At 37.9% G+C, this 21,980-nt stretch overlaps 1 protein-coding gene across 1 annotated transcript in view; it reads left to right on the top strand.

The window, feature by feature from the left end:
• The window catches only part of LOC142235716 (uncharacterized), a 428,189-nt gene that overhangs the window by 82,891 nt on the left and 323,318 nt on the right, over positions 1-21,980 (top strand). The window contains exons 7-8 of the mRNA XM_075306976.1: positions 12,945-13,065; positions 18,853-19,015. Coding sequence (XP_075163091.1) covers positions 12,945-13,065; positions 18,853-19,015 — 284 coding nt within the window. The remainder of the gene's footprint in view (positions 1-12,944; positions 13,066-18,852; positions 19,016-21,980) is intronic.

The following is a 21,980-nucleotide window of genomic DNA, read 5'->3' as shown; positions in this document are numbered from 1 at the left end:
ATGGGAGCTATATATAAATCTCAACCGATTTAGCTGATATTTGGCAGTTTTAACGGGACTGACAAAACTTTCAGATGTACAAAATTTGAAGAACGTCGGTTCATAAATACATGAATTATGATCAAATCGGTGATAACTATATATGGCAGCTATATCTAAATCTGAACCGATTTTTTCCAAAATCAATAGCGATTGTCTTCTACCCGAAGAAGGACGTTATGTCAAATTTGAGGACGATCGGACTTAAACTGCGACCTGTACTTTGTGCACAAAATTACATATACAGACAGACGGACAGACAGACAGACGGATATCGCTAAATCGACTCAGAATTTAATTCTAAGCCGATCGGTATACTAAAAGATGGGTCTATGACCACTATTTCTTGGCGTTACATACAAATGCACAAACTTATTATACCCTGTACCACAGTAGTGGTGAAGGGTATAAAAAAGGGGAAATCGGTCAATTAGTGTGGGTGATGAATCCAAATTTGTGAAACTTGGGAAATATATTTCTGTGAGAGCTACATATAAGTCTAACTACGATCGGCTAATATTTCAAAATTTGAATTTTGAATACCATTGGTCAATAAATAAGAATATTATGGCCAAATTTGGGAAAATCGAACGTTGCATATATATGGGAGCTACATCTAAATCTGAACCGATATGGATGAAATTTTCTAGGTTTGGTTGATACAACAGAAGGTTACTGTGTGCTAAATTTGACTAAGATCGGCTACTATATAAGGCTATTATGGTCAGAAATAAAGTTATAAGGGGTAAATTTTTGAAAAACTGGCGATACATATATATGGGAGCTATATCTAAAACTGAACCGATTTGGATTAAATTTGGTTGGGTTGATATTACAGGAGATTATCCTGTGCTAAATTTGAGTATGATCGGTTAATAAATGAGGCCACTATGGTCAAAAATAAGGTTATAAAGGTAAAAATTTTCAAAATCGGGCGCTACATATATATGGGAGCTATATCTAAATCTGAACCGATTTGGATGATATTTTGCAAATATTGTCGGTACTATAGAAGATTAGAGTAAACCAAATTTGAGTAAGATCGGTTCATAAATAAGGGGTTTATGGCCAAATTTGTCAATATCGGGCGATACATATATATGGGAGCTATAGCTAAATCTGAACCGATTTCGATGATATTTGGCACATATAGTCAGTACTATAGAAGATTAGGTTTGGCCTATTTGGAGTAAGATCGGTTTATAAATAAGGGACTTATGGCCAAATTTGGCAAAATCGGCCGATACATATATATGGGGGCTATATCTAATTCTGAACCGATTTCGATGAAATTTGGCACACTTAAAGGGAATTGGATTATTTTGTGGCAAATTTGACGCCGATCGGTTAGTAATTGAACGCAATCTGACCCCATTTATCGAAATCGGGCGATAGATATATATGGGAGGTATATCTAAATTTTGTCCGATTTTTTCCAAATTCAATAGCGTTCGTCCTCATACCAAAAAAAACGCCACATACCAAATTTTATCAAAATCGGTTAATAATTGCGACCGGATATTTTCAAAATGGCCATAGAATCGCGAGCTGTGTGGCATGTAGCGCCATCTTGTTGAAACCACATGTCAACCAAGTTCAGTTCTTCCATTTTTGGCAACAAAAAGTTTGTTAGCATCGAACGATAGCGATCGCCATTCACCGTAACGTTGCGTCCAACAGCATCTTTGAAAAAATACGGTCCAATGATTCCACCAGCGTACAAACCACACCAAACAGTGCATTTTTCGGGATGCATGGGCAGTTCTTGAACTGCTTCTGGTTGCTCTTCACTCCAAATGCGGCAATTTTGCTTATTTACGTAGCCATTCAACCAGAAATGAGCCTCATCGCTGAACAAAATTTGTCGATAAAAAAGCGGATTTTCTGCCAACTTTTCTAGGGCCCATTCACTGAAAATTCGACGTTGTGGCTCGTTAGTAAGTCTATTCATGATGAAATGTCAAAGCATACTGAGCATCTTTCTCTTTGACACCATGTCTGAAATCCCACGTGATCTGTCAAATACTAATGCATGAAAATCCTAACCTCAAAAGAATCACCCTTTATATGGGAGCTATATCGAAATCTGAACCGATTTCGATGAAATTTAGTACACTTGCAGGGAGGTGAATTATATTACCTTCTGCCAAATTTGAAGAGAATCGGTCAGAAAAAAGACGCAACGTGACCCCATTTGTCGAAATCGGGCATTACATATATATGGGAGCTATATCTAAATTTGATCCGATTTCTTCCAAATTCATTAGCGTTCGTCCTTGTGCCAAATTTCATCGAAATTGGTTAATAACTGCTACCGGTATCCTGTGAACAACATATACATGGACAGACAGACGGACGGACACCAAGCGCTAGAAGGTGATTCTGAGTCGATCGCTATTTATTTTATGGGGTCTAAAATCAATATTTCTGGTAAGCACATTTTTTGGTCGATCAAAGTTATTATACCCTGACCACTATGTGGTTTAGGGTATAAAAACAAGTATATACGGCCGTAAGATCGGCCAGGCCGAATCTTATGTACCCGCCACCATGGATTGCGTAGAAACTTCTACGAAAGACTGTCATCCACAATCGAATTACTTGGGTTGTGGTATCTTAAAACTTCTTAACATCGTTTTCTAAATTGTGAGTTAGTCCATACGTGGTATATATTAGAAAAAAGGTATGTATAGGTACGTCTACAAATAATTACGAATCGATATGGACTTTTGCACGGTACGTAGAGAGCCAGAATTGAAATATGGGGGTCGTTTATATGGGGGCTATATACAATTATGAACTTGATATGGGCCAAATTTTGTGTGATTGGGGATCGATTTATCTGAGGGATATATATAATTATAGACCGATATGGACTTAGTTAGGCATGGTTGTTATCGGCCCTATACTAACACAATGTACCAAATTTCAACTGACTCGGAGGAAATTGGCTCCTCCAAGAGGCTCCAAAACCAAATCTCGGGATCGGTTTATATGGGGGCTATATGTGAATATGGACTGATATGGACCACTTTTGGCATGGTTGTTAAATATCTTATACTACCACCAAGTACCAAATTTCAGCCGGATCGGATGAAATGTGCTTTTCTTAGAGGATCCGCAAGCCAAATCTGGGGACCGGTTTATATGGGGACTATATATAATTATGGACCAATGTGGACCAATTTTTGCATGGTTGTTGGAGATAATATGCTGACACCATGTACCAAATTTCAGTCGGATCGGATGAAGTTTGCTTCTCTTAGAGGCTACGCATGGTTGTTAGAGATCGTATGCTGACACCATGTACCATTTGCAATACCATCTGACCTACATCGATAACAACTACTTGTGCCAAGTTTCAAGTCGATAGCTTGTTTCGTTCGGAAGTTAGCGTGATTTCAACAGACGGACGGACGGACGGACATGCTCAGATCCACTCAGAATTTCACCACGACCCAGAATGTATATACTTTATGGGGTCTTAGAGCAATATTTCGATGTGTTTCAAACGGAATGACATAGTTAATATACCCCCATCCTATGGTGGAGGGTATAAAAAAATCGGAGAACTATTTAAAAAGGTATGACCTGGGGTAGTAAGGGTACTGACAAAAACCCACAATTTCTTTTTAATGCCATGGTCTCCAGTAGGCTGTCGTTTATAATTCAAACAAATCGGAAACTTGTCTTTTCGTTTTATACACTGAAAAAAAAAAACACGCCCGGTTCCAAAGATTTTGTCGTTACACTAATGATGGATACATTTAAGACAAAACTCTCTATAATTTGAGTTTTGTGTACCAATTTTATTTTAAGCGTTTTTTTCTTCGTTTTTCTTCATGTGCTATCAGTGTCCTCTAAATATGTATTAATGACAAGTTTAATTTCCAAACTCTGACTCAACTTCAAGTGAAAATTATGCTATGGTTCAAGTAATAAAAGTTTCCTATTTTTGAACGCGTTTTTTGCAATCTTTGGCCTCACGACTTTATTGTTTTTTTCAGTGTAAAGGATGCGAAAACTATTATTTTTTATATAAATATATAATAAACTTAAGCCCAATTTTTAAAGTGGAGGCCCCCCTCCCTGACCAAATATCGAGAAATAATATAGCGGATCTTTGTGTTGGCGACACCCCAACCTACCCTGAAATTTTGAAGCAACGGGATAGGACTGAAATAGGTACCATATTTTTGCACTACATTCTCTGAAAATCTCAGGTAAATCGACTCAGCCGTTTTCAAGCTCATGCAAATCAGAGAACTTAAGCCCAATTTTAAAAACTCGGGCACGGAGTTGGCCCACCTCCTCAACCAAATATCAAAAAAATCATGTACCCCATGTTAATTTCATAACATGGGGGGCCTATGTAAATTTAAACTAAATCAGAAAAGTTTTACTTTTTTGATATATTTAAAAAAGTCGGGCAAAGGGGAGGTTCCCCTCCTTGACCATAAATACAAAAATAAAGTAGCCGATCTTTGGCTAGGGGCCACCACGAATCTTCATTGAAAATTTGAAGCCAATCGGAGAACTTAAGACAAATTTTCAAAACGTCGACCCTCCCCGATCAGCACGTAAAGAAGGAATATGATCACCCCAAACATGTTTCAAGAGCAAAATGTTATTTTTAGGCAGTGAACATGGAACATCTATGTCGCCAAAATGTTGTTTTCTCAGCAAACGTATACATGATTGCCGAAATCAGATACATAATTTTCTGGAAAAAAAGATAAACATGTTCCATGTTCTCCGTCCAAAATTAACATTTTGCTCCTTCTCTGAGTGAAATATCAACTGAGGTACCCAGTTTTTACGAAAATTTCAAGAAAAACGATTCAGCTGTTTCCGAGAGACTTGATATCGGCGGACATAAGCCCAATTTCCAAAAAATTGTGCAAGAGGGAGACCCTCTACCAGTCCAACTATTAAAAAATCATGTACCTCATATTAATTTCATAACCTCACTCTTCATCCATTTTAAATTTCAAGTAAATCGCAGAAGTTTAATTTTTTCACTGTAGTTAAACAAAATCGCCCTCCCCGACAAAATATCGAATAATAATTCAGAGGATATTTGTCCAGAAGAGAGGCGAGTTCTGTGAATATTTTATTTCATATTCAGGAGCGGTTGATTGCTCTCATAGATCATGAGATTTAACGCATATAGGCTATTTTTTTTAGAGTTATGTTAAAGCTCATGACTATACAGAAAATCTTACTTCAAGTGAGCATTGGAAGACAACATTGAAGCATTTATTCGTGAGATACCAGCCGAAATGTTGGAAAGAGTATGCCAAAATTGGACTAAGCAGATGGACCATTTCAGACGCAATCGAGCTCAACATTTGCATGAATTTTTCTGTTTTTTTTCTTTTTGTACCCTCCACCATAGGATGAAGGGTATGGTTAGGTTAGGTTAAGTTAGGTAGCAGCCCGATGTATCAGGTTTCTTGGTCTTGGTCGTGGTGAAATTCTGAGTCGATCTGAGCATGTCCCGGACGGACGGACGTCCGTCTGTTGAAATCACGCTAACTTCCGAACGAAACAAGCTATCGACTTGAAGCTTGGCACAAGTAGTTGTTATTGATGTAGGTCGTATGGTATTGCATATGGGCCATATCGGTCCACTTTTACGTATAGCCCCCATATAAACGGACCCCCAAATTTGGCTTGCGATTGCTCTAAGAGAAGCAAATTTCATCCGATCCGGCTGAAATTTGGTACATGGTTTTAGTATATGGTCTCTAACAACGATGCAAAAATTGGTCCATATCGGTCCACTTTTACGTATAGCCCCCATATAAACGGACCCCCAAATTTGGCTTGCGATTGCTCTAAGAGAAGCAAATTTCATCCGATCCGGCTGAAATTTGGTACATGGTGTAAGTATATGGTCTCTAACAACAATGCAGAAATTGGTCCATATCGGTCCATAATTACATACAGCCCCCATATAAACCGATCTCCCGATTTGGCTTGCGGAACCTCTAAGAGAACCAAATTTCATCCGATCCGGCTGAAATTTGGTACATGGTGTTAGTATATGGTCTCTAACAACCATGCAAAAATTGGTCCACATCGGTCCATAATTATATATAGCCCCCATATAAATTCCTATTCAACCGTCGAACGGAACGGACGTGTTTTTTCAATAGCGGATAAACTCATAGTAATAGGTACCTACTACGAATTTCAAGTGTGGTGGGATATTAAGCCACCATGCAGCGAAATTCCAAGTCATCCACTGGGTTGCTAACTTCAGGGCCCAGTGGACGGGTATCGACTGGAGTTATAAATCTGGGCAATGACCAAGAGTTAGGCCCAATTAGTCGACCTGTAGACGGGTCGACAGGTGGCGACACACTGACAAGTCGAACTTTTTCTAAGGTAACGACATCAAAAGGAGGTAATCCCTCACGAAAGAGATTCAAGGAACGCAGAAATGCTTTGTTTATCCTAAAGAAGTTAGGATCAGTCGACCCAAGCACGTTGTCGGCTAAACAAAGCGATTCCTTAAAATGGGCTCAAGGAATTCTTGAGACTGGAAAAAGGGAACGATCGCCGGATGAGCTGCCATCCTCCAAAAGGGATCAAAGATCGTTTGCCTCAGTTGCTAAAGATAGCCTTGTGATGGCTATCATTAATAAAGGAGCATTGGACGGTATGGTTCCAAAGCAAAAATGGGGGGAAATTGAGAATGCTCTATCTGTCGTCTACTCACAGGTACTGGAAAAGTTTCCCGGCCCAGATCCTCGACACCAAGAGGCTGGTTGGTATCAAGGACGATTTAAGCTAGTCGCATTTGAGGACCAGAGGTCTATAGAATGTTTTAAAGCTGCTCTGATACTAATTGGTGAAGTTTGGGAAGGAGCTGCTCTAGAGTTAGTCGAGAAGAAAGACATACCGGCTAGACCTAGAGCACATGCCTGGATACCTGCAAACCCTTCTGACCCTGAATCTATTTTAAATAGACTGAAACGATGCAATCCAGATCTTCCAACAGCTGATTGGAAGGTTGGCCGTTTGGATGAAGTGGATGGACCAAGACGGCATGCAGTGTTTATATTGAACACTCAGTCTTTGCCACATCTGGCAAAGTCCCAGGGCCGTGTATGTTATGGCTTTCATTATATCCAAATGAAGGTGTATAAAAACGATCAGCTAAAGGATTCAGAAATGGACAAGCCTCTGTCTGAATCAGAAGTAAGCGGATCCTCTTGCGAAGTCGAGGGAGATACCAAAGTTGAAGACATGGATAGATACCGTATGCGTGAGGAGGCTTCTATTGCCTCAGAACTCACCAAAGTCGAACCTATGGTTATTGCGAGAGTCACCGATATCTCTGAAGAGGACATTCTTGATGACTCGATCGAAGCGGCTGATGTGACGGTTGTTGAAAATCTCGATGGTCCTACGGATCCTCCAGATAAATCTTCATCATTGTAAGGCTGCATGTGCTGCCTTAAAAGTTCTCCTGATGAAAGGGGACATAGATATAGTTCTTATTCAAGAACCATATGTTTACAAAAACAAAATATGTGAATTAAGTACTCCGGGGTTCAAACTATTGCAGTATAGTGGTAATGATGTAAATCGAGCCTGTATAATTGCTAAAAACGAGCTCAACTTGTTTCTGCTTCCTTCAATGTGCAATACAGACACTGTCGTTGCCAGTTTAGAAATAGCCAAATGCAAATATTGGGTATCTTCGGTCTACATGGGACATGACAGGGAGATGCCTCCATATGCCGTTAAGACCTTAGTGGAGGAGTCACTGAAAACAAAGGCGAAACTCATTATGGGATGCGATGCGAATGCACATCATAGTATATGGGGAAGTAGTGATACTAATACAAGGGGAGAGTCGCTAATAGAGTTTATTTTGCGTACTAATCTGGTAGTTTGCAACAAGGGAGATGTCCCAACCTTTGTCACTAAAAACAGGCAAGAGGTTTTGGACATCACCTTGGCCTCGCAAGAACTAAATGAAATGATATCTGAGTGGCAGGTTTTAAGTGAACACAGCTTCTCAGATCATCGCTACATCAGTTTCAAATTTGATGTTCATATCACCAAGATCATATTTCCGCCAAATGTTAGTAAAGCTGACTGGAATAGGTATAGGGAATCGTTCAATATGATGATACCGGAAATAACAGAGACAAATATGAGAAATGTGCAAGATATCGAACACGCAGTGGAGCGGATTACTAAGGCCTTCAACATCTCACTGAAAGCTGCATGCCCTAGAGGAAAGCCAAGGGGGAAACATCGACCACCATGGTGGTCTACGGAATTAAGTAATATGAGGAAATCCTGCAGGAAGCTCTTTAACAAGGCAAAGTCCACCAGAGCCCCTGAGGACTGGGACGCTTACAAGAAGAATCTGAGAGGATACAAGCGAGAACTGAGAAAGGCTCAGCATAACTCTTGGAATGCTTACTGCAGCAGTATTGAGAATACGTCCGAGGCTTCCAGACTACGGAAGGTTCTAGCATCCACCAACTCCGCTCCAGGTTTCATTAAAACATCGGAGGGCAATTGGACAACGTCCAGTAAGGAGACGCTGGAGGTACTATTGGACACACATTTTCCTGGAAATCAGACGGTTGAACCATGTACTGGCGGTGCCACAGTTGCTCAGCGGTCGTTTCCTGTCGAGGAAATTGTATCGGAAACTAGAATAAGATGGGCGCTAAATAGATTTGGACCATTCAAATCCCCTGGACCTGATGGAATTACTCCGGCGGAGTTACAAGCTGTAACTGACAAAATTATCCCCTGGTTGTCGGTGATATATAAAGGATGTATCAACTTATCATATATCCCAGGAAAGTGGAGGGAAACAAAAGTCGTTTTCATACCTAAAGCGGGAAAAGCCTCTCACTCGAGGGCGAAGGATTTCCGACCAATCAGCTTATCCTCATTCCTACTTAAGACTCTGGAGAGGATGATAGATATTTATCTTAGAACTAGCATCGATTCAAGTTTGTTCTCGAAACGACAGCATGCATACTCGAAGGGCAGGTCTACTGAGACCGCACTACATGAACTAGTCAGCTTTATTGAAAGCTCACTATCTGTCAAAGAATACACAATCGTGGCGTTTCTAGACATCGAAGGGGCGTTCAATAATGTCCATCCGAGCTCGATATTAAATGGACTGACAACTCTGAATGTTGATCCATGTATACTCAGGCTGTTAGACGAACTGCTAATGAAGAGACGTATTTCAGCCACACTAGGACAAGCAAACATACAAAGGTATGTGAACAGAGGCACTCCCCAAGGAGGAGTCCTATCACCTCTTCTTTGGAATGTTGCTATAAATAGCCTTCTGGTTACTCTAGAAAAAGAAAGGATAAAAGTGGTGGCATACGCAGATGATGTGGCTCTGGCAGTCAGGGGAAAATTCCCATCCACAATCAGAGATATTATTCAGAGGGCCCTCCGGATGACTGAGAAATGGGCGAAAGACAATGGTCTTGGGGTAAATCCTGCAAAGACAGAATTAGTCATGTACTGCAACGATCGCAAAACTCCCACGGTTAGGCCTATTTCCTTAGGGGGTATTGAAATTCCCTTTGGTGAATGTGCAAAATACCTTGGCGTTATTTTGGACAGGAAGCTGAACTTTAAGCTTAATATTGAAGAAAGGGCGAGAAAGGCAACTGTAGCTTTGTACTCGTGCAAAAAGGCAATAGGAAAAAAGTGGGGACTGAAACCAAAAATTGTGCATTGGCTATACACGGCAGTGGTTAGACCTATAATGCTATATGGTGTTGTAGTCTGGTGGCCGGCACTTCAGAAACCGACTTGTTTAGATAAAGTTCAGCGTATGGCGTGTTTGTGTATTTCAGGCGCATTCAGCAAGACAGGAACAAATTCCCTTAATGTCGTGCTGCATCTATTGCCTTTAGACATTTTGGCCAAACAGTCAGCTGCAACAACGGCTGTGCGGTTGCGCGAACTATCGCTGTGGTCGGAAAAAGGTTACGGTCACAGTTCTGTCCTCAAAACAATGCCAGATGTGCCTAACGTAGTGGATTACACTTTGGCGAGTCCACTTTTCGACAAAAAGTTTGAGACTCTAATCCCCAACAGTGAGGCGTGGTGCACACAGACCCCGGGGAATAAAGAATATATAGATTTCTACACTGATGGCTCCAAATTGGATGGACAAGTGGGGTTCGGAGTATATTCTAATGATCTGGAACTTCGAATAGCGAAAAGATTACCTAATCACTGTAGTGTTTTTCAGGCTGAAATATTAGCAATAAGAGAGGTGGCGAATTGGCTGAGAAGTAATGTTCCAAAAAATGTGGGCATTAATATATACTCAGACAGTCAACCTGCAATAAAATCCTTGGACTCTGTGTTCCTCAACTCGAAAACGGCCATCGACTGCCGCAAATCTCTCAATGAGATGGCTGAGCAGTACAATATTCACCTAATATGGGTGCCTGGCCATAGGAACATACCGGGGAACTGCGAAGCGGATGAGTTGGCAAGGCTAGGGACTACCTTACATATTCCAGGGGAACTAGAATTTGTTGGTATGCCCCTAGCTACCTGCAAGCTCATGCTGCGTGAGAAGGCTGTTATGATGGCAAATGTTCGATGGGAGAATTGCAAGGGTTGTAACGACACCAAGCAAATATGGCCCCATTTCAACTTAAACCGCACACTAGATATGCTAATGTTCTCGAGACGTCAGATATCACTCCTGATATCTGCTATAACGGGTCGCTGCCTGATAGGCGATTTTGCAAAAACTATTGGCGCGAAGTATAATGACTATTGTATGAGCTGTCATGATGCGGAGGAAAAAGAATCAATTAAACACCTCTTGTGTGAGTGTCCTGCATTTTGTGTAAAGCGCAAGCAACTTTTAGGAGCATATAGCTTCAGATTACTGGCGGATCTGGAAAACGTTAACTTAAGCAGTCTGCTACTGTTTTTGGAACAATCTGGTTGGTTCAACAAAGAAAAATAATCAAGAAGGTTCAGCGGTTAAAACTAGAAGTGCCCATATGTAATAGGTACTTTTAGTTAATGTGGTATCACAATGGACTGAATAGTCTAAGTGAGCCTGAATCTTAATCGGGCTGCCACTTTAACCTAACCTAACCTAACCTAACCCCATATAAACCGATCCCCAGATTTGAACTCCGGAGTCTCTTAGAGGAGCAAAAGTCATCCGATCCGGTTGAAATTTGGAACATTGTGTTAGAATGTGGTCTCCAACAAACACGCAAGAATTGGTCCATATCGATCCATAATTATATATAGCCCCCATATAAACCGTTCCCCAGATTTGATCTCCGGAGCCTCTTAGAAGAGCAAAATTCATCCGATCCGGTTGAAATTTGCAACGTGGTGTTAGTATAAGACCGCTAATAACCATGCCAAAATTGGTCCATATCGGTCTATAGTTATATATAGGCGATCCCCAATCACACAAAAATTGGTCCTTATCGGTTTATAACCATGGTTGCCGCTCGTTCCAAAAATAATCCACAAAATTTTTATTTTTATAGAAAACATTGTCAAAATGTTATTTGTATAGAAAATTTTGACACAATTTTATTTCTATAGAAAATTTTGTCAAAATTTTATATCTTTAGAACATTTTGTCAAAATTTTATTTCTATAGAAAATTTTGTCAAAATTTTATTTCTATAGAAAATTTTTTCAGAATTTTATTTCTATAGAAATTTTTTTCCAAATTTTATTTCTATAGAAAATTTTTTTCCAAATTTTACTTCTATAGAAAATGTTGTCAACATTTTATTTAGTCAAAATGTTATTCTATACTTTATTTCTATACTTTAAACTTAATTATATAAGTATTTAATCGGCCTTTTTGGTTTAAAATATACCACGTATGGACTATATCGTATATATTACGGTGTTAGGAAGCTTTAAGATACCTTGCCATCGGCAAGTGTTACCGCAACCCAAGTAATTCGATTGTGGATGACAGTCTTCAGCAGAAGTTTCTACGCAATCCATGGTGGAGGGTATATAAGCTTCGGCCTGGCCGAACTTACGGCCTTATATACTTGTTGTTTTTACTTTTCCTATAGCTCATTACTCATCTTCTATATATTGCTCGATTACGAAAAACATTGCATTTATCTGACGCATAGTATTCCTTTGTTGTTCAATACTCGTGTCGTCCAAATCGGTTCAACAACGAAATACATAAGCATCGCCCGATTTCCCGAAATATGGCCATAATACCCCAATTTAGTAACCGATCTTACTTAAGATTGGCGTAGATACCGCTCCCTAATATGTATTACACTAAGTTTCAAGTTGCTATGAATTCTAAACCGCTCATCTGACAGATTTATTTCAGCGACAGTTCATTTAATTTTTTACAAGCTTCCAAATGCACATTGATCTGTTGCATTCAGAAATAAAGTTACCCGTGATGGAATTCGAGCCTTATCTCTCTCTCCCTCTCTCTCTTATCACTGAATGCTGCCCTATTCCATGTTAAGCTCAATGACAAGAACAATTTATGGAAAACAACATGATCAGATTTACTTGCCAAAGAGGTCAGGTGAAAATGTACACCCTCAAAAGTTCTAAAGACAGTATTGAAGACCTGGGTGATAAACATTTTGGCCGCAGATCAAAATGTCTTTATTTAGGACGTTAAATGTTTTATGAAAGTTAATAATCTTACCCCGTTTTCTTTCATATCGTATTATCATTCAATGCCATTAGCATAATAAAGAATGTCATAGTATAATATCATACTTACGAATATCAATGTTACGATGTACATTCAGTTCACATCGTACTCTATTATCAGATTTGTGCTCAACTTAACGCTTGCTTATTAACTCTACCGTCATTATTCCATTCCTTTTATTCTTTGTTTGCAGTCCTGTTGTGTATCCTCTCCAAGCCGGCCGTGAATGAAATTTTTTTGGTATTGGTATCCTATGTTATCGTTGGAACATTTGTGGCCATTCAAATCGCTGTGGGCTATTCCACAATACCGAGGTAAGTGTCAATACAAAAAAAAAACACACACACACACACACACACAAATGGGGCGTATTGTATTGGAATGGAAAAATGGGATTTTGATAAATGCCTTGACGACGGTTGGTATATCATTATTATGGTCTTAGAAGATTATACCGGATATTGAAGCTATTGTTTCCTTCTAAAGAACTAAAACTTAAAGACATTTTTGGGTTTTTTTTAAGAGGAAAGTGTGCGGAAAATATAAAAGTTTTTCTTTTCTATTTTTATCTTTATCCTTAAAAAATGGGGGTACGATTATGCTTTGTGAAAATTCAATTGAAAATATAAAAGTTAGTGTTTTATATGGAATAGACATCACCCATTATTTTGAGAATTTGTTACGTGCTAATTTAATCATACAGTACATAACAAGGTGGTGAACCAAATGTGGTTACTAAATGGTGATTATTGAGCCATTGTCTTTTTGGAGATATGGCCGCTAACAACCATACCAAAATTGGTCCATATCGGTCTATAGTTATATATAGCCGATCCATAATCATGGTTGCCACTCGATCCAAAAATAATCTACCAAAATTTTATTTCTATAGAAAATTTTTTAAAATTTTATTTCTATAGAAAATTTTGTCAAAATTTTATTTCTATACAAAATTTTGTTAAAATTTAATTTCTATACAAAATATTGTCAAACTGAATTATATACGTATTTAATCGGTCTTTTGTTAATTTAATATATACCACGTATGGACTTACAATTTAGAAGACGGTGTTAGGAGGTTTTAAGATACCTTGCCATCGGTAAGCGTTACCGCAACCATAAGCGTAGGAAGGCCTCTGGGGAGGGGGCTTAGACCCCCCCAGAAAAAGTTTAGCTCCCCCCCCCCCGAATTTGAAAACCTATTTACGATTTTCCATTTTTATAAAAATTAAACAAGTATATACAACCGCACAAAGTTACGCTAAAGATTTTCATGCACAATCGAATTACTTCGGTTGTGGTCGCAGTTGCCGATGGCAATGTTTGAAGTCTGATATTTATGAAATGAAGCTGTGGTTGTGATTTAGTTTATTATTTTGTTTAGTCTGATTTAGTCAATTTAATTAAAAAAAAATAGTAATTGATACTAAAACTATTCTTTCATAAATTAATATCTTAATAATGCTGCAAAAAAACGTCGCGAAAATGTTCTTTTTGGGTCCGGGAGTGGTGCAAAATTGGCGTAGAAGCGATGAATGTAATATGAATTTGTCATAGGAGGGATGTCCATGGAACAGCCGTTGCAATTGATTTGCATCACTTCTTAAGGTGTGATCCGAATTCAGTGTTTTGTGTGATATTTTCCCAGCTAAATAATTTTTATATTTTTTATAATTTTTAATGCATTCCAAAAGCTTGATTAAAACATTTTCCCTCGAAAATTTTCAAAAAGTATTGATTTTTCTATAATGGATTTGTCATTTTTGTGGCAAAATTTGAATAATTTGTGCTACTTTATTTATTCTTACTCTTTTTTTAAACTAGTTGAAAAAAAAGAAAACAAAAAATTACGCATTAAAATATGAAAAAAATTAAGTAAAAAACTTCCTGTGTAGTTAAAATAATTAACTTCTTTGTGGAAGTGCTTTTAAAGTTGTGCCTTTAGAACAACTCCCATTTTTTTGCTGGGAAAAGTGTGGAACTACTTTAAGTTGCTTTATTATAAATTAATTGTCGAGTTATTTTGATGTCTATTTTTTTATTAATTTTTATGAAATAAAACATTAATTGAAGTTATAAGTTCAGTCTATACATTTTTAGCTAGGGGGCTATAGCCGCCCCTAGGAAGATTGTCTAGCTACGCTAATGACCGCAACCCAAGTAATTCGATTGTGGATGGCAGTGTTTAGAAGAAGTTTCTACGCAATCCATGGTGGAGGATACATAAGCTTCGGCCTGGCCGAACTGACGGCCGTATATACTTGTTTACTTTAGTTTCGAAGGCACTTTTTTCTGGGTGTATAGAAAATTTTATTTCTGTAGAACATTTTGTCAAAAGTTTATTTCTATAGAAAGTTTTATCAAAATTTTTTTTCTGTAGCAAATTTTGTCTAAATTTTATTTCTATAGAATATTTTGTCAAAATTTTATTTCTATAGAAAATTTTGTCAAAATTTTATTTCTATAGAATATTGTGTCAAAATTTTATTCTATAGGAAATTTTGTCACAATTTTATTTCTATAAAAAATTTTGTCAAAATTATGTTTCCGTAGAAAATTTGGTAAAATTTTTATTTATATAAAAATGTTTGTCATAGCTTTATCTCTATAAAAAAAATTGTCAATTTTTTATTTCTATAGACAGTTTTGACAAATTTTTATTTCTATAGAAATTTTTGTCAAAATTAGAGATGAATATTTAGCATAATCTAAACCTAACCTAACCAATTGTAACAACCGTATATATGGGCCTGTAGTATTATTGGGCCGAACTTCGTTAAAGATGATGCGAATCGTAACGTAACTGTTAATGAACCGTAAAATGGATTCGTGAATTTTTCTGATTTTTTTTGTTACTTCTTTTTCTACTGTTTTCTATAGCTCTTAAAAAATCACCCTTTATACCTAAGAATTTTAAGTGCTGACCGATATAAGATCAAGGAACAGATGCGTTAGACACCCCTAAGTACCGTGGGAATAATGTCCGGGAACCTAGAATTGAGAGCATATCTGGTGGATAAAGGGTGACACGGTCAAAATTTGGTCAAGGGAAAATGCGTGTAAATCGGTGAAATCGTTTATTTAAAAAATCAAATTAAATTTCTTTTTCAAGTTCAATTAGTATAAAATTCAGGAAAAATATTCAGTTAGGCTTTCGCTTTTCCAAATCCGAATTGCCGGGCCTCACGCTTGACACCTGCCATCAGATTTTGTACAGCCACCTTGTCCACCTTCTTCGCCGCAGAAAGCCAGTTTGCCTTGAACTGCTGCTCGTCCTTAGCAGTTTTTTTTTTTTGGTCTTCTTTAGGTTCCGCTTGACAATAGCCCAGTATTTCTCAATTGGGCGGAGCTCTGGCGTGTTGGGAGGGTTCTTGTCCTTGGGAACCACCTGCACGTTGTTGGCGGCGTACCACTCCATGGCCTTTTTACCGTAATGGCAATATGCCAAATCCGGCCAAAACAGTACGGAACAACCGTGTTTTTTCAGGTAAGGCAGCAGACGTTTATTCAAACACTCTTTCACGTAAATTTCTTGGTTGACAGTCCCGGAAGCTATGAAAATGCTGCTTTTCAAGCCACAGGTACAGATGGCTTGCCAAACCAGATATTTCTTTGCGAACTTTGACAGTTTTATGTGCTTGAAAATATCTGCTACCTTTCCCCTTCCTTTTGCCGTATAAAACTCCTGTCCCGAAAGCTGCTTGTAGTCGGCTTTGACGTAGGTTTCGTCGTCCATTACCACGCAGTCAAACTTCGTCAGCATCGTCATGTACAGCCTCCGGGATCGCGCTTTGGCCGTCGTATTTTGTTTATCATCGCGATTTGGAGTCACTACCTTCTTATAAGTCGATAGTCCGGCTCGTTTTTTCGCTCGATGCACGGTTGTAGACGATACACCAGCTTATTTGCGGCATCTCGGAGAGAGAGGTTAGGGTTTCGCTTGAAACTACCGGCAACTCTCTTTGTCGTCTCAGCGGCTTCCGGTTTTCGATTTCCTCCCGATCCAGACTTCCTGGCTGTCGACAAACGTTCCCCAAACACTTTAATTACATTTGTAACCGTTGATTTGGCAACTTTTAGCGATTTTGCAGCTTTGCGTGCGAGTAGCTCGGATTTTCGCGATGCGCGAGCAAAATTTTGATACGCTGCTCTTCTTGCTTGGACGGCATTTTGACAACTGAAGAGTGAATTCCAAAATCAAAATAGGAGCAACATTCTACACACACACCTTCAAAATGAGGGGTGTTCAGGTTTTTTAAATGCAAAATTGAAAGAAATACGTCAAGTTCATATCGACCAAATTTTGACCGTATCACCCTTTATAGGGCTTGTTTTGAGGATGATGATGTTTTGAGTTTGGAGCACTACCTTTGCAACTACCCTGTATTTACTAAGCAAAGAGTTAACCATATCGGTGAAGGAATGATTCGGGACCTGGCCCAACTGGGAAACAGGGTCTGGAAACAAACTAAGGAGTTCGTTAGAAACACAGAGTTCCTGGAATAAAAGAAGAGCACGATGCAAAGAAGAAGTAAGAGCCCACAACAGGCCGAATACTGGCTTAGGTGTATGTCAAGCTACATGAAAGAGGGCAATCCGATCCCTTTTTGAACAATGAGAGGAGAAAAGTAATTTCTTGATTTTTCTAGATTGGTTGCCGTTCGTTTTTTATGAGTCTCTTTTTTGTCGCCAAATTCGATTTTGACTACTTTTTTGTAATTTTCGCATGACCATAGCTGGAAAAATGCTGTGATTTTTTTTGCAGTCCATATATATAAGTATCGCCCTTATTTTAGACCATAATGCCCTTATTTATTAACCAATCAAGCTACATGAAAGAGGGCAATCCGATCCTTCTTTTGAACAATGAGAGGAGAAAAGTAATTTCTGGATTTTTCTAGATTGGTTGCAGTTCGTTTTTTTACGAGCCTCCTTTTTGCCGCCAAATTCGATTTTGAGCACTTTTTTGTAATTTTCGCATGACCATAGCTCGACAAATGCTGTGATTTTTTTTTGCAGTCCTCAAGTAAAATTGCAGCTCGAGCAAAAAATTCTGAATACATTATTTTCATCTTAATGTTCAAAACCCCAAAAATGTCGAAAAAATTTCCACTTTTTTAATCAATTTTTTCAGTTTGTCGACTACAGCTCTTGAACTATTGAATATTTTACCAAACAGTCGAGGGAAGAAATGGAGTCTATAAAATTATGAACAACGTTCTAGTACATACCAGCTTCATACTCATAAAAAACAAACGGCAACCCATCCAGCAAACTCCAGTAATTACTTTTCTCCTCTCATCGAATACTTTCGGCTGGGATAAGTGATTTTGTATGTTGAAATTTTTGAGTTGCACTGTGTAATTATGGTCCGATATGAACCAATTTTTGCATTTTTGTTAGAGGGCATATGTTGATATTACATACCAAATATTAACCCCCCCCCCTTCAATGGTGGAGGGTATACAAATAAATCAATGAATATAAATGAAAAAAATTCCCAAAAACGAATATTCAGGACATTTTTAATGTTTTGAATTGTGGACAACAAATTTATAACCAAATTTGTTGGAATGTTTTTCATAGAGGAAAATCTCCGAATTTTGTATGAATTTTTTCGGGCCATTCTTCATTCGTGACAAATCTGCGATGCGTATTATTTATTTATTTTCTCTTTGTGTATCAGTTGGAAAATATTCTAACAAGCCATACATATAACAATAAAAGCTACTGCTAAACTGAATTGCGAGATAATACTAATGCAGCGATGTTAAAAACAGCAGGGTAAAAAACCAATCTCTAGAAAATACACCATAATAAAAATTTACCTTGTTAACCGCTAGACTTATTTAGTACCTTCCTAAATTTAAATATGAACGCCAGTCACCAGTTTCAATTTACTCTTGAATCTGGATGGCCAAAATATTTCTCTGTGGTTTTCTGCCATTATACTTTAAACTTACTTACTACTAACAACCTGGCAAAATTAGTTCAAAACTGTGGTTTTATTTAATCACACCTAATATAATCTCATATCCTTTGTTGGTTTTGTGATTTTCTAACTGACTGCCTTCGTGTGCATGCTTGACTTTTGATTACAGTAAATCCTTCAATGGCTGTGTATGCAGTGTCATCTTTATCTACATGACATACACCATGCTGCCGTTGCGACAACGAGAATCCTTAGTTGGTGGCATTATATTATCACTAACACAAATATATACCAGCTTCAGCTATGTGGGGGACACATACCAATGGCAAGAGGTAAGTAAAAGTATCAATATTACGGTAAGCATCATATCATACCTCATAAAACGATCCAAACTAAACACAAAAATAACAAAAGTATCAAAAATTATCACCAAGTCCCATAGAGAATAAAAGTCAAGATAAATTTTAATTAACTAATGGCGTTTTCTTTTCTTGTAAAAAATGCGCACTTTTTTTGCATTATGCCCGGAAAATGTACTTTTTAGGTTCTTTTCTAAAAAAACAGGCAAAAGTGCGAAAAGGCTTCGAATTCTGTTGTGAAAATATCGCCACGCATAGGGGCAAATTACGGGCATTTTCAGCACTGCCAACAAACGAGAGTGCTGCGATTGCCCTGTTTCCTTCCTTGAATTCTTTTCTGCCCGCTGAAATGATAGCATTTTTTTAGGTTGCTGGTAACATTTTAAAAATGCGCATTCTGTACAGACAAAATGAAGGCAAAGCACTTTTTTCAGAAAAGAAAACACCATAAGACACAAACCAGGCAGATTTTGCTGCGCACCGAATGAGTTAATTGAGTTATGCTAAGGTGACCAAAAAATTGCAATATATTTTAACTACTTTTGAATATTTTGCAACCGTGAGAAAGGCCAAAGAGTGCATATTTGGTACTAAATATATTTTGGTACTAAAAGAAAGACCGCAATGTAAACGACATAGTACAAAATATGATAGAAATAATACAAACAAGTAAGGAAAGTCTAAAGTCGGGCGGGCCTACTATATTATACCCTGCACCACTTCGTAGATCTAAAATTTCGATACCATACCACATCCGTCAATTGTGTTGGGTGCTATATATAAAAGGTTTGTCCCAAATACATACATTTGAATATCTCTCGATCTGGACAGAATTTGATAGACTTCTACAAATTCTATAGACTCAAAATTTAAGTCGGCTAATGCACTAGGGTGAAACGCAATGTTAGTAAAAACAAGTACGGAAAGTCTAAAGTCGGGCGGGGCCGACTATATTATACCCTGCACCACTTTGCAGATCTAAATTTTCGATACCATATCACTATATATAAAGGTTTGTCCCAAATACATACATTTAAATATCACTCGATTTGGACAGAATTTCATAGACTTTTACAAAATCTATAGACTCAAAATTTAAGTTGGCTAATGCACTAGGGTGGAACACAAATTAGTAAAAAACTATGTGAAACATTTAAATCTGAAGCAATTTTAAGGAAACTTCGCAAAAGTTTATTTATGGTTTATCGCTCGATATATATGTATTAGAAGTTTAGGAAAATTAGAGTCATTTTTACAACTTTTCGACTACGCAGTGGCGATTTAACAAGGAAAATGTTGGTATTTTGACCATTTTTGTCGAAATCAGAAAAAAAATATATATTGGAGCTATATCTAAATCTGAACCGATTTCAATCAAATTTGGCACACATGACTATATTACTAATTGTACTCCTAGTGCAAAATTTCAACCAAATTGGGCCAAAACTCTGGCTTCTAGGACAATATTAGTCAATGTCGGGCGAAAGATATATATGGGAGCTATATCTAAATCTGAACCGATTTCTCCCAAAATCAATAGGGTTCTATTCTGACCCAAAACAGGAACATGTACCAAATTTGAAGTCGATTGGACTTAAACTGCGACCTAGACTTTGATCACAAAAATGTGTTCACAGACAGACGGACGGACGGACGCACAGACGGACAAACGGACAAACGGACATGGTTATATCGACTCAGGCAACCACCCCGAGCATTATTGCCAAAAACACCATGTTTTTATCTCGTCTCCTTTTGGGTGTTACAAACATATGCACTAACTTATAATACCCTGTTCCACTGTGTGGCGCAGGTTATAACTATGGGAAACATTTAAATCTGAAGCAATTTTAAGGAAACTTCGCAAAAGTTTATTAATGATTTATCGCTCGATATATATGTATTAGAAGTTTAGTAAAATTAGGAAAATTAGAGTCATTTTTACAACTTTTCGACTGAGCAGTGGCGATTTTATAAGGAAAATGTTGGAATTTTAAACATTTTTTTCGAAATCAGAAAAACATATATATGGGAGCTATATCTAAATCTGAACCGATTTCAACCAAATTTGGAACGCATAGCCATAATGCTAATTCTACTCCCTGTGCAAAATTTCAACTAAATGGGTGTTAAAAATTGGCCTCTGTGGTCATATGAGTTTAAATCGGGCGAAAGCTATATATGGGAGATATATCTACATCTGAACCGATTTCAACCAAATTTGGCACGCATAGCTACAATGCTAAATCTACTCCCTGTGTAAAATTTCAACCAAAGTGGGTCAAAACTCTGGCTTTTAGGACCTTATTAGTCCATATCGGGCGAAAGATATATATGGGAGCTATATCTCAATCTGAACCGATTTCAATTTAATTTTGCACACTTGACTATACTACTAATTGTACTCCTAGTGCAAAATTTCAATCAAATTCGGCCGAAAAACTGGCTTCTGGGGCCATATAAGTCCATATCGGGCGAAAGATATATATGGGAGCTATATCTAAATCTGAACCGATTTCAATGAAATTTTGCACACTTGACTATACGACTAAGTGTTATGTTTGTACAAAATTTCAAGCAAATCGGTATAAAACTCTGGCTGCTGGGTCTATATTAGTGCATATCGGGCGAAAGATATATATGGGAGCTATATCTAAATCTGAACCGATTTCTTTCAAAATCAATAGGGTTCTATTCTGACCCAAATTAGGAACATGTGCCAAGTTTGGAGGCGATTGGACTTAAATTGCGACCTAGACTTTGATCACAAAAATGTGTTCACAGACAGACGGACGGACGGACGGACGGACAGACGGACATGGTTATATCGACTCAGGGACCCACCCTGAGCATTATTGCCAAAGACACCATGTGTCTATCTCGTCTCCTTCTGGGTTTTACAAACATATGCACTAACTTATAATACCCTGTTCCACAG

Source organism: Haematobia irritans, chromosome 4 (assembly GCF_050003625.1).
Source record: "Haematobia irritans isolate KBUSLIRL chromosome 4, ASM5000362v1, whole genome shotgun sequence".
Taxonomy (NCBI): domain Eukaryota; kingdom Metazoa; phylum Arthropoda; class Insecta; order Diptera; family Muscidae; genus Haematobia; species Haematobia irritans.
The sequence above is the reverse complement of the archived record's forward strand: the minus strand, read 5'-3'. Positions and strand labels throughout refer to the sequence as shown.